Source organism: Anoplophora glabripennis, unplaced genomic scaffold, assembly GCF_000390285.2.
Source record: "Anoplophora glabripennis isolate ALB-LARVAE unplaced genomic scaffold, Agla_2.0 scaffold127, whole genome shotgun sequence".
Taxonomy (NCBI): Eukaryota; Metazoa; Arthropoda; class Insecta; order Coleoptera; family Cerambycidae; genus Anoplophora; species Anoplophora glabripennis.
The window spans coordinates 427,099-443,202 of NW_019416291.1; the positions used below are offsets into that span (position 1 = coordinate 427,099).

Below are 16,104 nucleotides of genomic sequence, written 5' to 3' on the forward strand. Positions count from 1 at the left end.
AATTTTCAAACCGTTTTGGCCGATATTAGTCTCAGTTGCATTTTTATCACAACGAGAGATGGATCATATACGCATTGTAATTTTGTGGCTTGGCTATTGTCGACGTCGTCGCAATAAAAAATAAAAAACATGAAAAATATCCAAAAAATATGAAAAAGCTAAAGTTTTGTCCCATTGGACAGATCTGGTTTCAACTAGTGCTATAAAGAATTCAATATCTACTTCTAGCGAACAAACATTCGACATAGTTGCGTACAAATATTTAAAAAAATACTTGACACATCCTGTTCTTTCCAATGAAACTGGACGACTAAAACCTGGCAAGCACCCGGTAAGTGTGGAATCGTCAATACAAAACTACGCACTACTACCACTTTGGTCGATAGCTGGCCGATACAGGGCAGCCGGGCTGACAGTGGTGGCGACCGGCTACAACCCAGCGGCCGTTCGCCGGATACCTCTTTCTGTCACATGTGAAAGCTGCCATAAGGCTCTGTACAATTTGCTGCCGGGTAACCGGATCCGGTTAGCCAGTTCCGGCATGTGTGCAACCGGTGTTACACTCAAAGTATCGATCAGTAACAAAAACGAGTGCACAGCCAACTTGCTAATTTCTGTTTAGATAGTGAATAGTGAATCTAAAAACTGATACAAATTTTTTAGACTGATGTTAACTGCGAGGAATAATAATTTTTTGTAATAAAATTGGTACAAAAAAGTGCATAATTTTCGCTATTTTTCAAATTATTGAAACCGGATTACGCCATACAATAAATTGATTTTACTCGAAAATGGTGCGTCATAAGAAAAACAGTCAAGATACCTTTTCTCTTCCAAATTCAACAAGGAATTCAAAAATAATTTTTATTTTAAGAAAAACCAGTGGCGTATCATTTTTTTTTCTTTAAAAATATCCAAAGACATGCTTGTGCGCAAGCCATTGGGGAAACCAATATTTTTATCGTAAAACATGCATTGCTGTTAATTATCAAAGCTTGTTCTGAGAAGTTTCCACAATATTTATAAATTTGTATTTTTTTTATTAAAACTATCGCCCTGTAGATCAGAAACTAAGCGTTTTCAGAATATGGTATATCAGTAGCGTGACATTGAGAATAGGTGAAGCATATTATTGATTGATTGACTAAAAAGAAAAAAAAAATTTCAAATTTTCAAGGTCAAACAGCTTTAAATGAATCTGGAAATTTTTAGTTGCATTTGAAATATTTCCGAAAATTGACGTTCGTGAGTAGGATTTTCATTTAGATTTTATAAAAAATAGAAATATTAGTTCGGCTTGTAGACTTCTGCGAACATTAACGCACACCGTACTTGTATGTTCCAAAGAAGCTTTGTGGTTACTACAGCCTCGCATGACTTTCCTAACATTGTTAAATCCCCCCTTATTCTACACGCCCGACTTTACACCCACAATTAAACACGGCATACAGAATAAACACTTCCACACAACCACTTATACTCTGAATACCATTCATTCCAAAACTTCCAAAGGTACACATTGTCTTTTAACTTCCCCTTTTTTCCATATCCAGAGAATAAGGCAACAGTCTCTCGCAATTTAAAAAATCCTTTTTGTCCTCAATTTTCCATCTGGAAAATGGCGTTTCCAATAAAATACATACTGGTTCATACATAGGAAACATTTCTACAATTATTATACAAAACAAATATTAACTAAAAACAGTTATAATCGTGCATTGGGCGACACGTATCGTATAAACTGTTTCAAGGCAGGCGATGGGCGATGCTGTGGTGCCGATGACATATAGAGGATGCTGAATTGCTGAATGCTGCTTCAATATCCGCGTCACTCGTTCCCCCACGGCGTAAGTTTCTCCCATGTAGGACGTTTCGTTGCCATGACAACCCGCATCAACAACGCTTCGAAGAGAAGCGGAATTCAGACTGTTTCAATCTGCGTCTATTGCATATACTAAACATTGTACGGTACGAGGTTGATGTTCGCGCTTAATGAAGGCAATGTTTTTTTAGAAGGCGTTCACCGTGCAACTATTCTGTTTATTTCTGCGTATTAAACAAAGAAACGCAATACATTTTCAATATAGAATTATACCTAAATTATAAAATTTAAATAATTTTAAATTGCACAACCAAAAGGAAATTTTAGGTGAAGCGGTGCGGGTGCGTCACTTGCGGCACCTGACCAGCCACCTCTGTGGTATATCAAGGAAATATTTCACAAATCACCTGTACTATAACCTCCTGCCAGGATTGCATCGACTTACCAAACACCCTGTTTTATATTATAAAATTTTATAAAAGTTAATATAAAAGTAATATTGTTAACACTTGATACTGTCCTTTCAAAATGTCATTATTTCTAAAACTTGTGCGTTATTTATATAATTTTGTTCCATTCGCAAGGAGGCCACTCGATGAAACAAATGCGGAAATAGTAAGATCTCTCTATAGTGGCTATTTTTTGGTTGGTGATGATTTGTGGGTGATGTTAGAATGATGTTAGAACAACAAAAATACAAGATGATTATTTGAAAGATTACATTATTTAATAGTTTCATTTTAATTCTACTGCTTTTATTTTTAACTAAATATTTTATCAAAGACACATTTGTCAGTATTGTAAATAGAGTTAATGTACTTTCTCAAAATACTCTTCTGAATAATATGACCTGAAAATAATACTTGTATATTTGGATAGTTTTCAGTTTTTTATTACTCTTGACGGATAAGTCCTATCTTTTCACGTTTATTAGGTTGGTAACTAGCTGTTTGCCCACTCTATTATTTGCGTGCGGTAATCTTAGTTGTCGCACGCGAATTGCCAATAAAACACGCAAAATTTAAATACCTACACACTCGAAAATATTATTTTTAAAAAGTGACATTTAAATGACAGTTACTTATATCAACTTAAACTGAATAAAAATATGTGGTTCCCACCGGGGCTTCGCCCCTGGACTCGTAAGATTTCATTTCATTAGTAATAAAAAATAGTATGTGCACTTCGTTCGTGGGCTCAACTCCGCTCTCGTGGGCATATCTGTATAACTATCTGGTTTATTTGTTTCCAATATTCAGTTTAGGTTGACATAAATAACTGTCAACTGTCTTTTAAATGTCAGTTTTTCAAAATAATATTTTTGAGTATTCTCTCTAGAATAGATTTGCGTAGTTTTTTTGAACGTTTTATTATCAAGTGTGATTACCGCAAGCAAATAAATAGAGAACAGCTATTTATCGACCTAAAAAAACAAAAACCTATCCCGCATGAGTAATAAAAAACATTTAGTTTCGATGCAGAAGTCTAAATTCAGTCAAAATAAATTAGTAATAGTAGAATTTAACCGAGACGGTTTAATTCTGTTCTGTCAGTCTTTGCATAGTTTTTTAAATAACCCTACTTTGTTAAATATAAAATATTGATAAAAAATTTAGGAAATGAGGATGACTGAGAAATGGTAACTGATGTCTATCATAAAAGCTTATATTCTAATAAACTGGATAAATTTTTATGCATCGACCAGGGAATATTTTGGTAAAAGTTTAATATGCACCTTGCATATTGTACTCATTGTATTTTTTAACCAATTTTCTTATAATTCAAGGTGTGATGTGTTGTGCCTACACCTCCGCACTTCCGCCACGATACGCTCCTGGTTCGCTCACAACATGCTGTTCAACCACATGAGTAGATTTTGCGAATACTTACTGAGCTGCCCCAGCAACGAGGTGCGGTCCGCCTTTATAAAAATAATAGTCTTGCTGGCGCACTTCTCTATAAACGACGGACCGTCTCCCCCTCCCCCCTCCATCAATATCAACGATCCCTCGGCGACTCTCAGCGATCATATCCTCTGGGCCCTTCTCGCGCTACTCCAGAGGGAAGTCAGCGAACACGGCAGGCACCTGCCCCATTACTGCACCGTTTTCCACATGTACGCCAACCAAGGTGAGTCGCGAGCGTTGGCTTTTTTTTATGATTTATTTAATGTCGCTTTAATCTAGGCATCCAAGAGAAGGCCCAGTTGCTGAGGATGAACGTACCGGCCACTTTTATGCTGGTCGCGCTGGACGAGGGCCCGGGCCCAGCCATAAAATACCAATACACGGAACTAGGGAAGCTGAACCAGTTGGTTTCCTGTCTCATACGTTGCTGTGATGTTAGTGGCAAGTGCCAGTCTAGTAATGGCAATCCCGTTCTACCCAACCCCTACAGAGACCCCACCTGCCCCGATTACATCATGCCCATATCGCCACAGGCGGCGGAGATATTGTTTAATCGTACCAGGTATGTGATGTCGCAGTAATATAGAGTTTATTATTAACAAAACGGATATCTAAACCATATTTTACTGTCATAAAATAAATCTGAATGGACCTTTCTCGCAAAATCTCCTTTTCGCTTTCCACTCTATTTTGTAATAATTTGTTATGATTTTTAGTCCAGTATACAACGGTAAAAATAGGGTATTACCTCCGAATTCTTGACACACACACCGATTTTAATGAAAACTGGTCATTTCACCCTCCTTTACAAAAGTTACATATCCATAATGTGTGTTTATTGTTTTTAGGGGGTGAAAACTACCCTTTCTTGCAAAAAACGTAAAAACCATAGATTTAAGTGTTATGTCAATAGAATAAGCATTCTTTTATGTTTTGAATAATAATTTTTGATTTGTAGCAACATTTCAACCCTAAAAATTCACCCTTTATGAGGAAAAAAAACAAAAATTAGTTTTTGCGGCTCTGAAATGTTTTGACGGAGCAATAATGAAAAATTGAATATTTTTTACTGTTTATGAAATCATACATGATTTATTGCAACGTTTCAACCCTTAAAAACCACCCTTATTGCAGAAAATAAAGCAAAACATTTTTTTCACATTTTCATAGCATTTATAATGAATGAAAGACTCGTCACTGTTTATAATATTACTGATGATTCATTGCAACGTTTCAACCCTTAAAAACAACCCTTAATGAGGAATTGAAGAATTTTTACCTGCTTCAAAACACTCAACGATACATTACTAAATTGAGTGAGATTAGTTAAAATTCGAAACTTAAATTATGTAATTAGTGAAAGGGAAAATAAAAATTATTTGTGTATTATACAATTATACTTTATTATCAAAAATTTACATATCATCTAAAGAACTATCATCACTAACGACTTTCTCTGTTTGGACATGTGCGTGTGTGTGTTTGTGCGTGTAAGGAAACTAGAGGAAATTAAGTCATTTTCACGATCCGACGATTTTCACTGAATAGTACAATTCGTTTTTTAACAATAACTTTTTTAATTTTTAATATTTTTCATCGCTCCAAAAAGCAATTTGTAGGGAATTGCAAGAGCTACAAATCAACCTGTATGGTTGAAGGGTCCTGAACTCTTCGTTTTCGAGATTTTTAGGTTTTAAGGTCTCAAAGAAGGTGGACCTTACACGCAAAAGCAAACTAAAAAACGTAATATTTCAGTTAATTTTTGCTCTACAGAAAAATTGAAAGAAAGCAAAAATATTACTAAAAAAGACCTTTAATTTTGAACCCTTGCATTTTTTACGTATCTTGTTTAAATTTTGAGTTATTTCGAAAAAAAGGAAATTTTTTTAAAAAATTAAAATATTTTATTTTTCATTATTTCAAACTTTTTTTTAAATTTAGGCATTCTAAACTGGTCAAACTTGCAGAGCCTATTATTAATATAAATAAAGTCGACATGGATTACGTTTAGTTTCTATTTTTATGGTAAAGCCATAGATTTTATTGTTGATTTTTTCTCAGAAAAAATGAGATGACCCTTTTATTTTCATCATAACTCCGCAACTTTTTGAGCTACGAAAATTTTTCAAAAAGCATTTTAAAGGTCTTTCCAAGCACTTTAAAAAATGTTATATTCATTTTCTTCAAAAAATTAGTTCTTTCGCCATTATTTTACGGTAAAATGTCTGATTTTACTTTCCGAAATATAAACGATCACCTTTAGAGAGTGATAACTCGGTTATTATTACATCTACGGTAATCAACAAAAAATGAATCGATTCGTTATTTCAAAGCTTTATTTTTGCTTAACATGGGTTTTTTGATAAAACGCAATGTTTTCGAGTTATTTATCAAAAATGGTTGAAAAACATGCACTTTTTTGATGAAAAATCAACATTTGCAATAGCAAATAACTCGGAAAATATTAATTTTTGGAAAAAACGTTATAGAGCATTTTTTGCTTAGAATTCATCCCATGTGTCAAGAATTCGGACCTAAAAACCGTCTTATACTGAGCTATTTATTTCTCCTTTAATTTTCTGCGATTAAAATACAAAGTTGTCTGTTTTAGCTACATAAAAAAAGTAATCGAAGATACTAATCTGACCGACGAAGCCATAAAGTTGCTGCAGTTCTGCTCCTGGGAGAACCCCCATTTCTCTAGAAACGTGCTGTCGGAACTTCTCTGGCAGATAGCTTTCGCGTACTGCCAAGAGCTCCGGCACCACATAGAAATCCTCCTGTCCGTGTTGCTGATAGAAGATTCCTGGCAGACCCACAGGATACACAATGCCATCAAAGGCGTGCCCGACGAGAGGGAAGGTCTCCTCGAAACAATATCACGGGCGAAGAACCACTACCAGAAGCGGGCTTACCAGTGCATCAAGTGTATGGTGGCGCTGTTCAGCAAATGCGGCCAGGCCCAGACGATGCTGCTTCGGCAGGCGGACCTCCGCAGGTCCTGGGCCTCGGCGGTTGCCTGGCTGCAGGACGAGCTGGAGCGCAAGTACCCACCTAACGCCCAGTACGCCTACAACACGTGGTCGCCTCCCGCTCAGAGCAACGAGAGTTCCAACGGGTACTTCTTGGAGAGGTCCAACAGCGCCCGCAAGACGTTGGAGAGGGCGCTGGAGTTGATGCCGGAAACGGAACGGGAGGAGGACGACGTGAGCGAGGAACAGGAGTCCCAGGAGGAGGTCACCGTGGAGACGCCTCAGACGGAGGAGAATGCGTCGGACTTGCCCGATGTGACGCAGAGCTGTGAGAACACCCCAAATACTTAATAGGTAAGCCGGACGTGTCGGTACAGAGGTCACGGCTGAATTGTATTCTGTGAGGATTTGTATTGCCTTTTTAACAGTTTTATTACAACGTAGAGATTTTTATAGAGCCGGCCGTGGGGTCTGCGCCGCGTTGCAGCCGCATGTATATTGGTTGACTATTTATTGAGAGAGGGACATGTGATAATGTATGTATATAAACGTAACTTGACGCATTTTCTGAATTTTTATATTGACCGGAATGCATTTCTGCATATACGTTCCTTTTTGCAAAGCAAGTCCCTTAATATATTGATTAGGATAAAGTGAACCGCTCGAAAAATGTAAATACGATTACTGTCCCGTTTTTTTTTTTTTTTCGTAGTTGTTTTCCATCAGCCATAATGAAGATTCGCCCGTTAGTTTCCGTTCCGAGTGCTTTAACCACGCGGCTCGCTGTTGGTACAGTAATGTTGTTCATATGATTCGAGTGCTTTAGTAGTTAGATTACAGTTTGTCTTTAACATGAAATTCAATGTAAATACCTAGCAAAATGAAATTTATGCTCTATTATTATTATTATTATTTAACTTTGTGATAATTTTTGTATAATATAATTCCTCCACCCGAAAAGTCATAACCTAATTTAACTTTTTATTTATATATGTCCTTAGCGTAACCTTAATTTTACTATTGTATATATTTTTAATGGAGTAATTGAAAGTTGTCACGTAATTTTATTTACGGAAATCCTGTTGCTTTATATAATCCAAGTTATGTATATAATTTTTATATCTGTGAGATAATTGTTATAAAAATTATTTGTTAAATTTCGTTATGGCTTTGGATTGAACCAAAATGTACAACTCGGGTTCAACGTATCGTATGTGTAAATGGCACATTTATTTATTTCGTAATGATAAAGTGACTGTTACTGGATCACGAGATTGTTTCCCCCCACTATTTATGTTGTGTATTTTGTAGGTTAGAACGGAGGGAAATTGTATACTTACTATGAAAGTGTATTTTTGTTTTAAATGTGTCTCATTTAACTCTTGAATTATTGCTTAAACCTAAGCTTATACATTTGTTTGTATTATAATTTATGATAATTATAATGAAAAATAAACTCTTTTAAATTTTAAAGTTATTTCACATTTTTGGATTTCTAAACGTCCTCCCCATAAACACATCGGAAAATTCACGGGAATAACAGACATCCGTTACATTAATTTAAAACCACTCGTGGGGAAAACACAGTTTTTTATTTGATTATTTTAGAATTGAGAATTTTTAAGGGGTAATAGGGTCTATTCTGTTAGGAAAGTAAAATTTTAAAGGGGGGTTAAAATTTTGACAAAATATACGATTATTTTTAACAGTTGTTAAATAGGGCCAGTGAAATGTTAAAAAGTTAATTTTAAAATTGTTAGGTTAAATATCAATACATTGTCTTCTTCTTCTTCGTGAATTTGTTTGAGCGCGTTTGAACTACTAGTCCGAGACTAGTCTCCATGGTAACCACTTCTTTTAAGAAGGCCACTTCTACTAGAGGAAAACTAGATGGCTCCACCAATAAATTATTTCAAAGATGATAATAAATTTATTACTAATGAAAAGTTGCAAGGGTTTAGCATTTGTTGAAGCTCCTAATGACATAGTTTGGTTGGAAAATATTCGCTAGTTTACGAGAAATAAAATTTTCTATGAGAAACTGTCTAAAAACTTTTTTTTTAGGTCAAAACTGGTTTTTAAAATATGTCATTAGGAAATTTGAGGTTTTATGAAGGTGTATTAACAAAATTCAAGTCTAGAAATGGTTTAATATTTAAATGCATCATATTTGAAAATCGTAGGAATTCACCGGCATGGAAAACTGAAAATTATTTACACATCCGATTACAGTTTAGAAAATCAAATACGTTTACAACTTTGGACACTGTAACAGATGGCGCTCGTCTCGCTTCATTCTGATATCAAAATGTGATTGTTATTCACCTGTCCCATAGACAGAATTGCCAGATGTAGCGATTTATCGCCATTATGGCGACATGACACCGTACTCCAATGGCTGCCAAAATTTCACATATCAACTAACAATTTTTATACTTTTATACGATAGTAGTAATTATTTGCATAAAGTGTCACTTGTTTAAAGATAAAATAAAATTTCTGATTCGAATCTGCGTTAAATATTTTCTTTACAGTCCAATTTCTATTTTGTTGCTCTTTTATGTCTCATTTTTAAATATTCTTTCAGAATGTTTAGTCCTAGTCCTAGTTTGCTTTACAGAATTGAGGAAAACGTTAAAATCCAGAATTTTTACCATTCGTCAAATTTAACCCAGGCGCTTACAGAATAGACCCTAATGCCATTCTAAAGGTGGGTAAAACGGTGATTTTCAAGGAAAAATCGATACAAGATATAATAGTGTTGTGTACAAAAAGGCTTTATTGTAAGTACATGTTTTCGGGTAGAGTATTGAGAATTTTTTCAAATGATTTGGATTCAAAATGACGGCTGTAGGTGATGGCAAGCAACGACTCCTTTTTTTTTCAGAGGGCTGTATGGCAGGAAGGGTTTCTTATTAACGGATGCTTTTTGAACAAAATATCGAAATCTGGTGGAGTTAGAGAGGAACTGAATGCAGTTTTTCTTGTAATAATAATGTAATGTCATATTGTAAGTTTGGTAGCCTATTACTAAACTTCTATATCCTTATAGATATATACAGTGTGTCCACGGATTAAGTGCACTTGGTGTGCAATTGTCAAAAATTTTTCGAGTTGAAATTTGACCTTCTGGGCATCATCTCTGCTTGGCCTTAAACTAGGAAGTTGAAAAAATTAGTCCACTTAATTAATGTACAGGGTGTTTTTAAGATGAATTTTCAAAAACTGTCGAGAGAAATATATAATTAATGCCATCCCCAAACAAGAAATCCAAAATATTTTTGATATTTTTAAGAACAAAGGTACTTTACTCTTCACAATTTTTGAAATTTCTTCGTAAAAATACCCTGTGCATTAATTATTAATTGGACTAATTTTTCCAACTAAGGCCGGTATTAGACTATAAAAGATATTTGACAAAGATCTTCAATAAAATATATTTTATAAAAGATTTGACAGTGTAATAACACTCCTTTCATAAAATATTTGTTTTATAAAAGATATTTTATAGGAAGTAACAACAAGCGATTACCTTTGATAAAATATTTAACAGTTTCAAAACGATATGGCGGAAGACAAGTTTGTGTGGTGCGTTTCAGCTACCAAATTGTTAAGCGTCACAATTCCCTTAAAAATATACAGTTCTTTGACAGTGTAATACTACTCTACTGCTCAGAAGCTTTTTTAAAAAAAAAATATCAAAAAAATATTTTATAAAAGATCTATGTCAAATATCGTTTATAAGTCTAATACCGGCCTAAGGCCAAGCAGAGATGAAGCCCAGAAGCTCAAATTTCAACTCCTGCCCTTTGTGCACTCAATCCGGGGACACACTGTATATATTCTGAATTTACCACCACTTTTCAAGATATTTACAGATTTAATCATATTTTTACGTTTGCAAAAAAAGCCAACAACTTTTAAAACATGTTCGTTAAAACAATATAAAATTTTAGGTTTTTAAAGTTTTATGCAACTAAGTATACAAAAATATTGTATTGTATGTTGCCTGCCGTCCAAAAACTTAAATGGAACTAGATAAACAAAAAACCAAAATTGGTGGGCTAGAGAGGAACTGAATACAGTTTTGGATTGGTCGGCACCTCTATGGTCCACCGGAATTTTTTCAGATTTTTCCGAACCCTAAAACGTTTAAAGAAAGTCGATGAAAATTTTCAAAAAATTAAAGTGCACATGTCAAGGCGGTATCTTACGGAACTGGGGTCGGTGAATACGCTGGCATAGTCGATTTTTCTGCAACTGACTTTATTGAATCTTTATTAGTTTAATGTAATATACCTATACACAATCTATTTATGGGGAAAGTATGCGTCACCAAAAGTTCAATTAATTCACAAGTGAATGCGAGACTATTACAGTTGGCCACCTGTTAAAGAATTCTTCCGCAGTTTATTAACGACAGATCGACAGATGGCGGCATGAAAATTTGGAACTATTTAATAGTTTAATTGGCCAATCGACACAAGGCACCGGCACAAGTGACTGTTCCACTTCATTGCTTGAGAAATTAAATGGAATGATATATTTCTATGAATTCTTCCTTTGATTATATGTTTTGTGCATTCATTCATTATTTCATTTTCATTCTTTCATTCTCATCAGTCATCATCACTCTGTGACATAGAAAATATAGTACGTTAGTACTATATTTTCTATGCTCTGTGATTCTCTTTGAATGAAATAGGAAAGACGTTCTGGACGTAAGAAATAAGAAATAAGTGTAAACAAACATTCGTTGAGGTGAAAATATTTATTATTTCACTTTTCACTAATTATTTATTATTTTATTTTTGCACTACAATTTGTGGCGTAAAATATGGAGGAATTAAAAACCATTATAAACTACGACGTTTATCATAAACTTATTGAAGGTGAACAGAAACATTAAAATTCACGATAAACTTAGTTATCTAAAGAGGTTTAAACACAAACATATTTTATCTTTGTAACACGTGTTGCAACCTATTATTTTGTAGGAAAAGTTGATTCAATATTTGTTATTTTAAATAAATCTGTAAATGAACTACATGATCTTACTCGTTTATCAATTGAGCTATTAGAAACGATAAAGAAAGAGGCCAATAATATAGCCCTTAAACAAACATTTTGTACAGGTAAAGTAATATTTTACATATTTTTCTTGTTAATACACAAAAATTTTAGCCGAGCAAGTACCCCCGTGGGATAGAATAAGCACGGGTTGTAGTAATATAGATTCAGTTTTACATGGAGGAATACCTATTAATGGAATCACAGAAATATATGGCTGTAGTGGAGTAGGAAAAACTCAGTTTTGCTTGCAGTTAGTTTTAATGGTTCAGCTACCAAAAAGCGTTGGTGGCAAAGAAAAAGGTATTAGACTTATAATTTTACATTTTATTTGTAATTTGTGTTTATTTTAGAAGCAGTATACATTTGCACTGAAGACGTATTTCCATCTAAAAGATTTCATCAGTTAGCAAATACTTTCAAAAATAAATACAACTTAAATCATTACGATTTCGGAGACAAAGTGCATCTTGAACATGCAGCTGATTTTGAACAATTAAGACGTTGTTTATGTGTTCGTTTACCTCAGTTGCTCAATTTAAAAAATGTCGGATTAATAATCGTCGATTCCATAGCAGGTGTTTTCAGAAGTGAAAACAACGACATCTGTTACAGTAGCAGGGGTCAGGATATCGGAATTATAGGTTCGGCACTGCATCACATCTGTTATAAATACAAAGTAGGAATTGTCTGCATCAACCAGGTATTTTGCTTTCATTTTTTTTAATGTGCATGTATTTTACTTATCGTGTTTTAGGTGGCGGAAAACTTTGCAACTGAAAAGACTGAGCCTTGCTTGGGCTTGGCATGGAGTAACAACGTTACTTGTCGATTTTGTATAACTAGGAATAATAATAGTAGAATCAGAGATTTTGAAGTAATATTTGCCCCGGACCTACCAAATACTAGGTGTAATTTTGTAGTTAATGAAAATGGACTTAGGGATCTTTGACTCATTTTTAATAGTTATTATCATTTTTCTTATATACATTCTTTGTCTCTAAATATCTAAGGAAAGGTTTGAGCAATATACGAGGTGTTAATTAAATATGTAGACAAATTTTAAGGAGCAACTTTTTGAGTGATTTTAAACCAAATATGTTAGTATATAAACATGGTCTGTAAATGGAGCATTTTCGAGATACAGGGTTTTAGAAATTAAGAAACAGTCGTCTTTTCTAAAATATCTGTGAAAACGTTTGATGTAGAATAATGAAACATAGGCTAATGAATTACCTAATTAAAAGTCTATTGAATTTGGATATAAATAAGTGTAAATAGTACCGGAGATACTGGAGGTGGCTCTCATTGAAAACCTCAGAAATTTATCATAAAAAAATCATTTTAACTCCTTGTGGCGTTTCCAAGAAACAAGATTTCTCATTTTATTTGAAAATTTAACCATTTTCAATTGATTCCTTTTTTTAAATATTTATTAACATTACGAAACATTCCAGAAAATATAAAATAATAAACTCTTCAGGGCATTTTTTTGATAGAAATATCATTTTAAATATGAACCGATCATAAATCTAAAAAAAAATTAATAGCGTGAAATTTAACATTTTTGGTAAGCTGGCAAGGAGCCATGACTATATTTAAAATTGTAATATTTACTAAAAAAACAAATCATGAAATTTCTGTGCGAAACGAGTAGTTCCATAGATATTAATTAATTATATATAGATGAAAATAAGTAGAAAATTGTTCATTTATCGTTTAAAACGAAAGATGTCTTGATTTTTTTGGAAACACTACGAATTACTAGTGAAAAAGTTTTTAGTTGGGCCAAACTCCTGAGTGGTACACTGGTACATATATTTATATCTGAAACCAGTGGATTTTTACTTTTTTTACTTTAAATAAATCATTAGCCTTCGATTTGTGATTCTACATCAAGTCTTCAGATACATTTTTTTAAGTTTTGACATTCCATATCTCAAAATACCAGTTTGCAGACCCATGATTACATAACTTTTTGCTTTAAAGTTGCTCATAGTTACCCCTTAAACTTTGTTTACATACTTAATGCCTTATACAAATTGTATCAGTATTATCACAGTAACATCACTAATTGCTCACTCTGGTGTTCAATATTTAGAATTAAATGTCGATACATTTATGTAAACGTTATAATTTAAAATTTTTATTATTTATTAAATTTTAGAACATTTATTCCTAATACTACATTTAGCAGAAATGACATTAATGTTAAAAACATTTTTGCTAATCAAAATATAAATTTGCTATTGAAAAAATATTTCAGACGACTTTATTATCTACAATATCTAATTGAATACACAACCGATTATATACAGTGATTATATTGGCAAATACAAGTGTCTAGCTTATTCTGCTTTTGCCTCCTCTTTAATTTTTCTGTGCCATTCTATGTTCTGCTTTTGTACGCTTTCTCCTCTTTTCGCTGCCTGTTTACCACTGTAAATCATTATTATGCAACCGACAGCCGTTGCTAGCATCATATAATTCGCAATTCTTATTCTCATTCGATTCCTAGCTCGTTCTATAGTGCTCTGGCTCACAAAATTAGGTACATCCTCAATTTTCTTGTATTTTCCAGTCCACACCAAAAATCTTTTTTCCAATTTGTCTACCTTATGGCTGGAAGCTTCCACTTTTCCATGTACCAGTCTTACTGCGTTGGAAACACCAGTTTTTGTTCCTAAGATTTTTGGCTTTTGCACAAATATACTATGAAGAAAAGAAGTCATTTTCTAAAAAATATGGTGCTTCGATATCATTCTAAACTAACAATGGCAATAAGAGGCACAGTTCGAAAAACGAAGTAATAAACAACGAAAAATTAAAAATAATTAAATGCGTGTTTAACGCATGTGAAATTTGATTGAAAAATAACTGTTATTATAGCATCAAAACAATCTAATAATAGGCAGTATGACTTTTTCGAACTTGAAGGTTAAAAATGGCTAAATATGTCATTAATTAAAGTACTTACGTTTTATCTGACTTGTTGTTTATTTCTGATAGATCAAATATTTAGGACTTAAAAATGAAAAATATTTNTTTTCCAGTCCACACCAAAAATCTTTTTTCCAATTTGTCTACCTTATGGCTGGAAGCTTCTACTTTTCCATGTACCAGTCTTACTACATTGGAAAAACCAGTTTTTGTTCCTAAGAATTTTGGCTTTTGCACAAATATACTATGCAGAAAAGAAGTCATTTTCTAAAAAATATGGTGCTTTGATATCGTTCTAAACTAACAATGGCAATAGGAGGCACAGTTCGAAAAACGAAGTAATAAACAACGAAAAATTAAAAATAATTAAATGCGTGTTTAACGCATGTGAAATTTGATTGAAAAATAACTGTTATTGCATCAAAACAATCTAATAATAGGCAGTATGACTTTTTCGAACTTGAAGGTTAAAAATGGCTAAATATGTCATTAATTAAAGTACTTACGTTTTATCTGACTTGTTGTTTATTTCTGATAGATCAAATATTTAGGACTTAAAAATGAAAAATATTTTCAGAATTATGAGATTTCACCATTTGGATTACAATCTAGACAGTTAGAATAGACAACCCACAAAAGATTCATAGACAAAGAGAAAAATAGATTCACTAAAGTGTTATAATTCTGTACTAAAGTCAAAGTCACATTACATTCAGTCAGGGAGACCATTGGTCACTGCCATAGATAAGAGATGTCACTGCATTCTGAATTGATAAAGTGGTCACTGCCTTAGAGTATAGATATAGAGTAGAGTACTGGAGGCAGCGTTCCAGTGATCGAGAGTTTAGGTTTAGAGAGAGAGAGAGAGGGGGGTGTAAGAATATTAGTGCTGTCTCTCTCTAACAACATGCAATCGCGTGCTGCTACAGAGAGATAGCATTGACCCTTCTGTACCTCCCTCTCTCTCTGCTACACTCTCGGCCACTAAGACGCTGCCTCCTGTAGTATATGCTCTAAGGTATGTTCTATTAAAAACGAATTATTCGATTAATGAATAATCGCGCCATTATTCTATGGCTAGAAATTGGCCTCAATGATTTGGGATCGAGGGGGATTATCCCTCTTTATCCTGCCTCATCTCGTGTAGGCCTGGACAGCCTTCGTAGGTGGGCCCCATCCGTCGTCTACCCCGACCGCAAATGCGGCCGGTGTAGGCGCTTTGTGGGACCTCCTTTTGTCCTGGCTGGGCCCCGCCGGCTAGGGCCCTTTCTTCTGGCGCTCTTCTTGCTTCGCCGGCTCGTCTGTGTAAACCCCGGGGGTAGTGTCATGTTTATGTGTGGTATGGTTGGGTAGGGTAGTGCGGCTATGCAGCCTGGGATGCGCTTTGCTAAGG

The 16,104-nt window shown here is 34.1% G+C and overlaps 3 protein-coding genes across 7 annotated transcripts in view; 2 read left to right on the plus strand and 1 right to left on the minus strand.

Annotated features, from left to right (window-relative positions):
- The window catches only part of LOC108903598 (probable ubiquitin carboxyl-terminal hydrolase FAF-X), a 29,403-nt gene extending 21,427 nt beyond the window's left edge, over positions 1–7,976 (plus strand). For all 4 annotated transcript variants that reach the window (XM_018705826.1, XM_018705825.1, XM_018705828.1 and 1 more), the window contains 3 exons: positions 3,609–3,952; positions 4,009–4,291; positions 6,341–7,976. In XM_018705826.1, the coding sequence (XP_018561342.1) occupies positions 3,609–3,952; positions 4,009–4,291; positions 6,341–7,052 (1,339 nt within the window). In that variant the 3' untranslated portion in view covers positions 7,053–7,976. The remainder of the gene's footprint in view (positions 1–3,608; positions 3,953–4,008; positions 4,292–6,340) is intronic.
- Positions 7,977–11,332: 3,356 nt separating this feature from the next.
- Positions 11,333–13,225, plus strand: LOC108903581 (DNA repair protein XRCC3). The gene is made up of 5 exons (XM_018705806.1): positions 11,333–11,593; positions 11,699–11,836; positions 11,886–12,074; positions 12,125–12,474; positions 12,529–13,225. The coding sequence occupies exons 1-5, from the start codon at positions 11,539–11,541 to the stop codon at positions 12,721–12,723; spliced, it is 927 nt and encodes a 308-aa protein (XP_018561322.1). The 5' UTR covers positions 11,333–11,538; the 3' UTR covers positions 12,724–13,225.
- Positions 13,226–14,013: 788 nt separating this feature from the next.
- On the minus strand, positions 14,014–15,377 carry LOC108903571 (UPF0389 protein CG9231). 2 transcript variants are annotated; one of them, XM_018705795.1, is made up of 3 exons: positions 15,218–15,377; positions 14,832–14,978; positions 14,014–14,359 (listed from the first exon to the last, which is right to left on the minus strand). In XM_018705795.1, exons 2-3 carry the CDS (start codon positions 14,973–14,975, stop codon positions 14,120–14,122), a joined length of 384 nt encoding a protein of 127 aa, XP_018561311.1. In that variant the 5' UTR covers positions 14,976–14,978; positions 15,218–15,377; the 3' UTR covers positions 14,014–14,119. The 2 variants fall into 2 exon arrangements, with proteins under 2 accessions (XP_018561311.1, XP_023313230.1); XM_023457462.1 differs by lacking the exons at positions 14,832–14,978; positions 15,218–15,377 and adding an exon at positions 14,749–14,815 and having other exon boundaries at positions 14,014–14,506.
- Between the last annotated feature and the right edge of the window lie 727 nt (positions 15,378–16,104).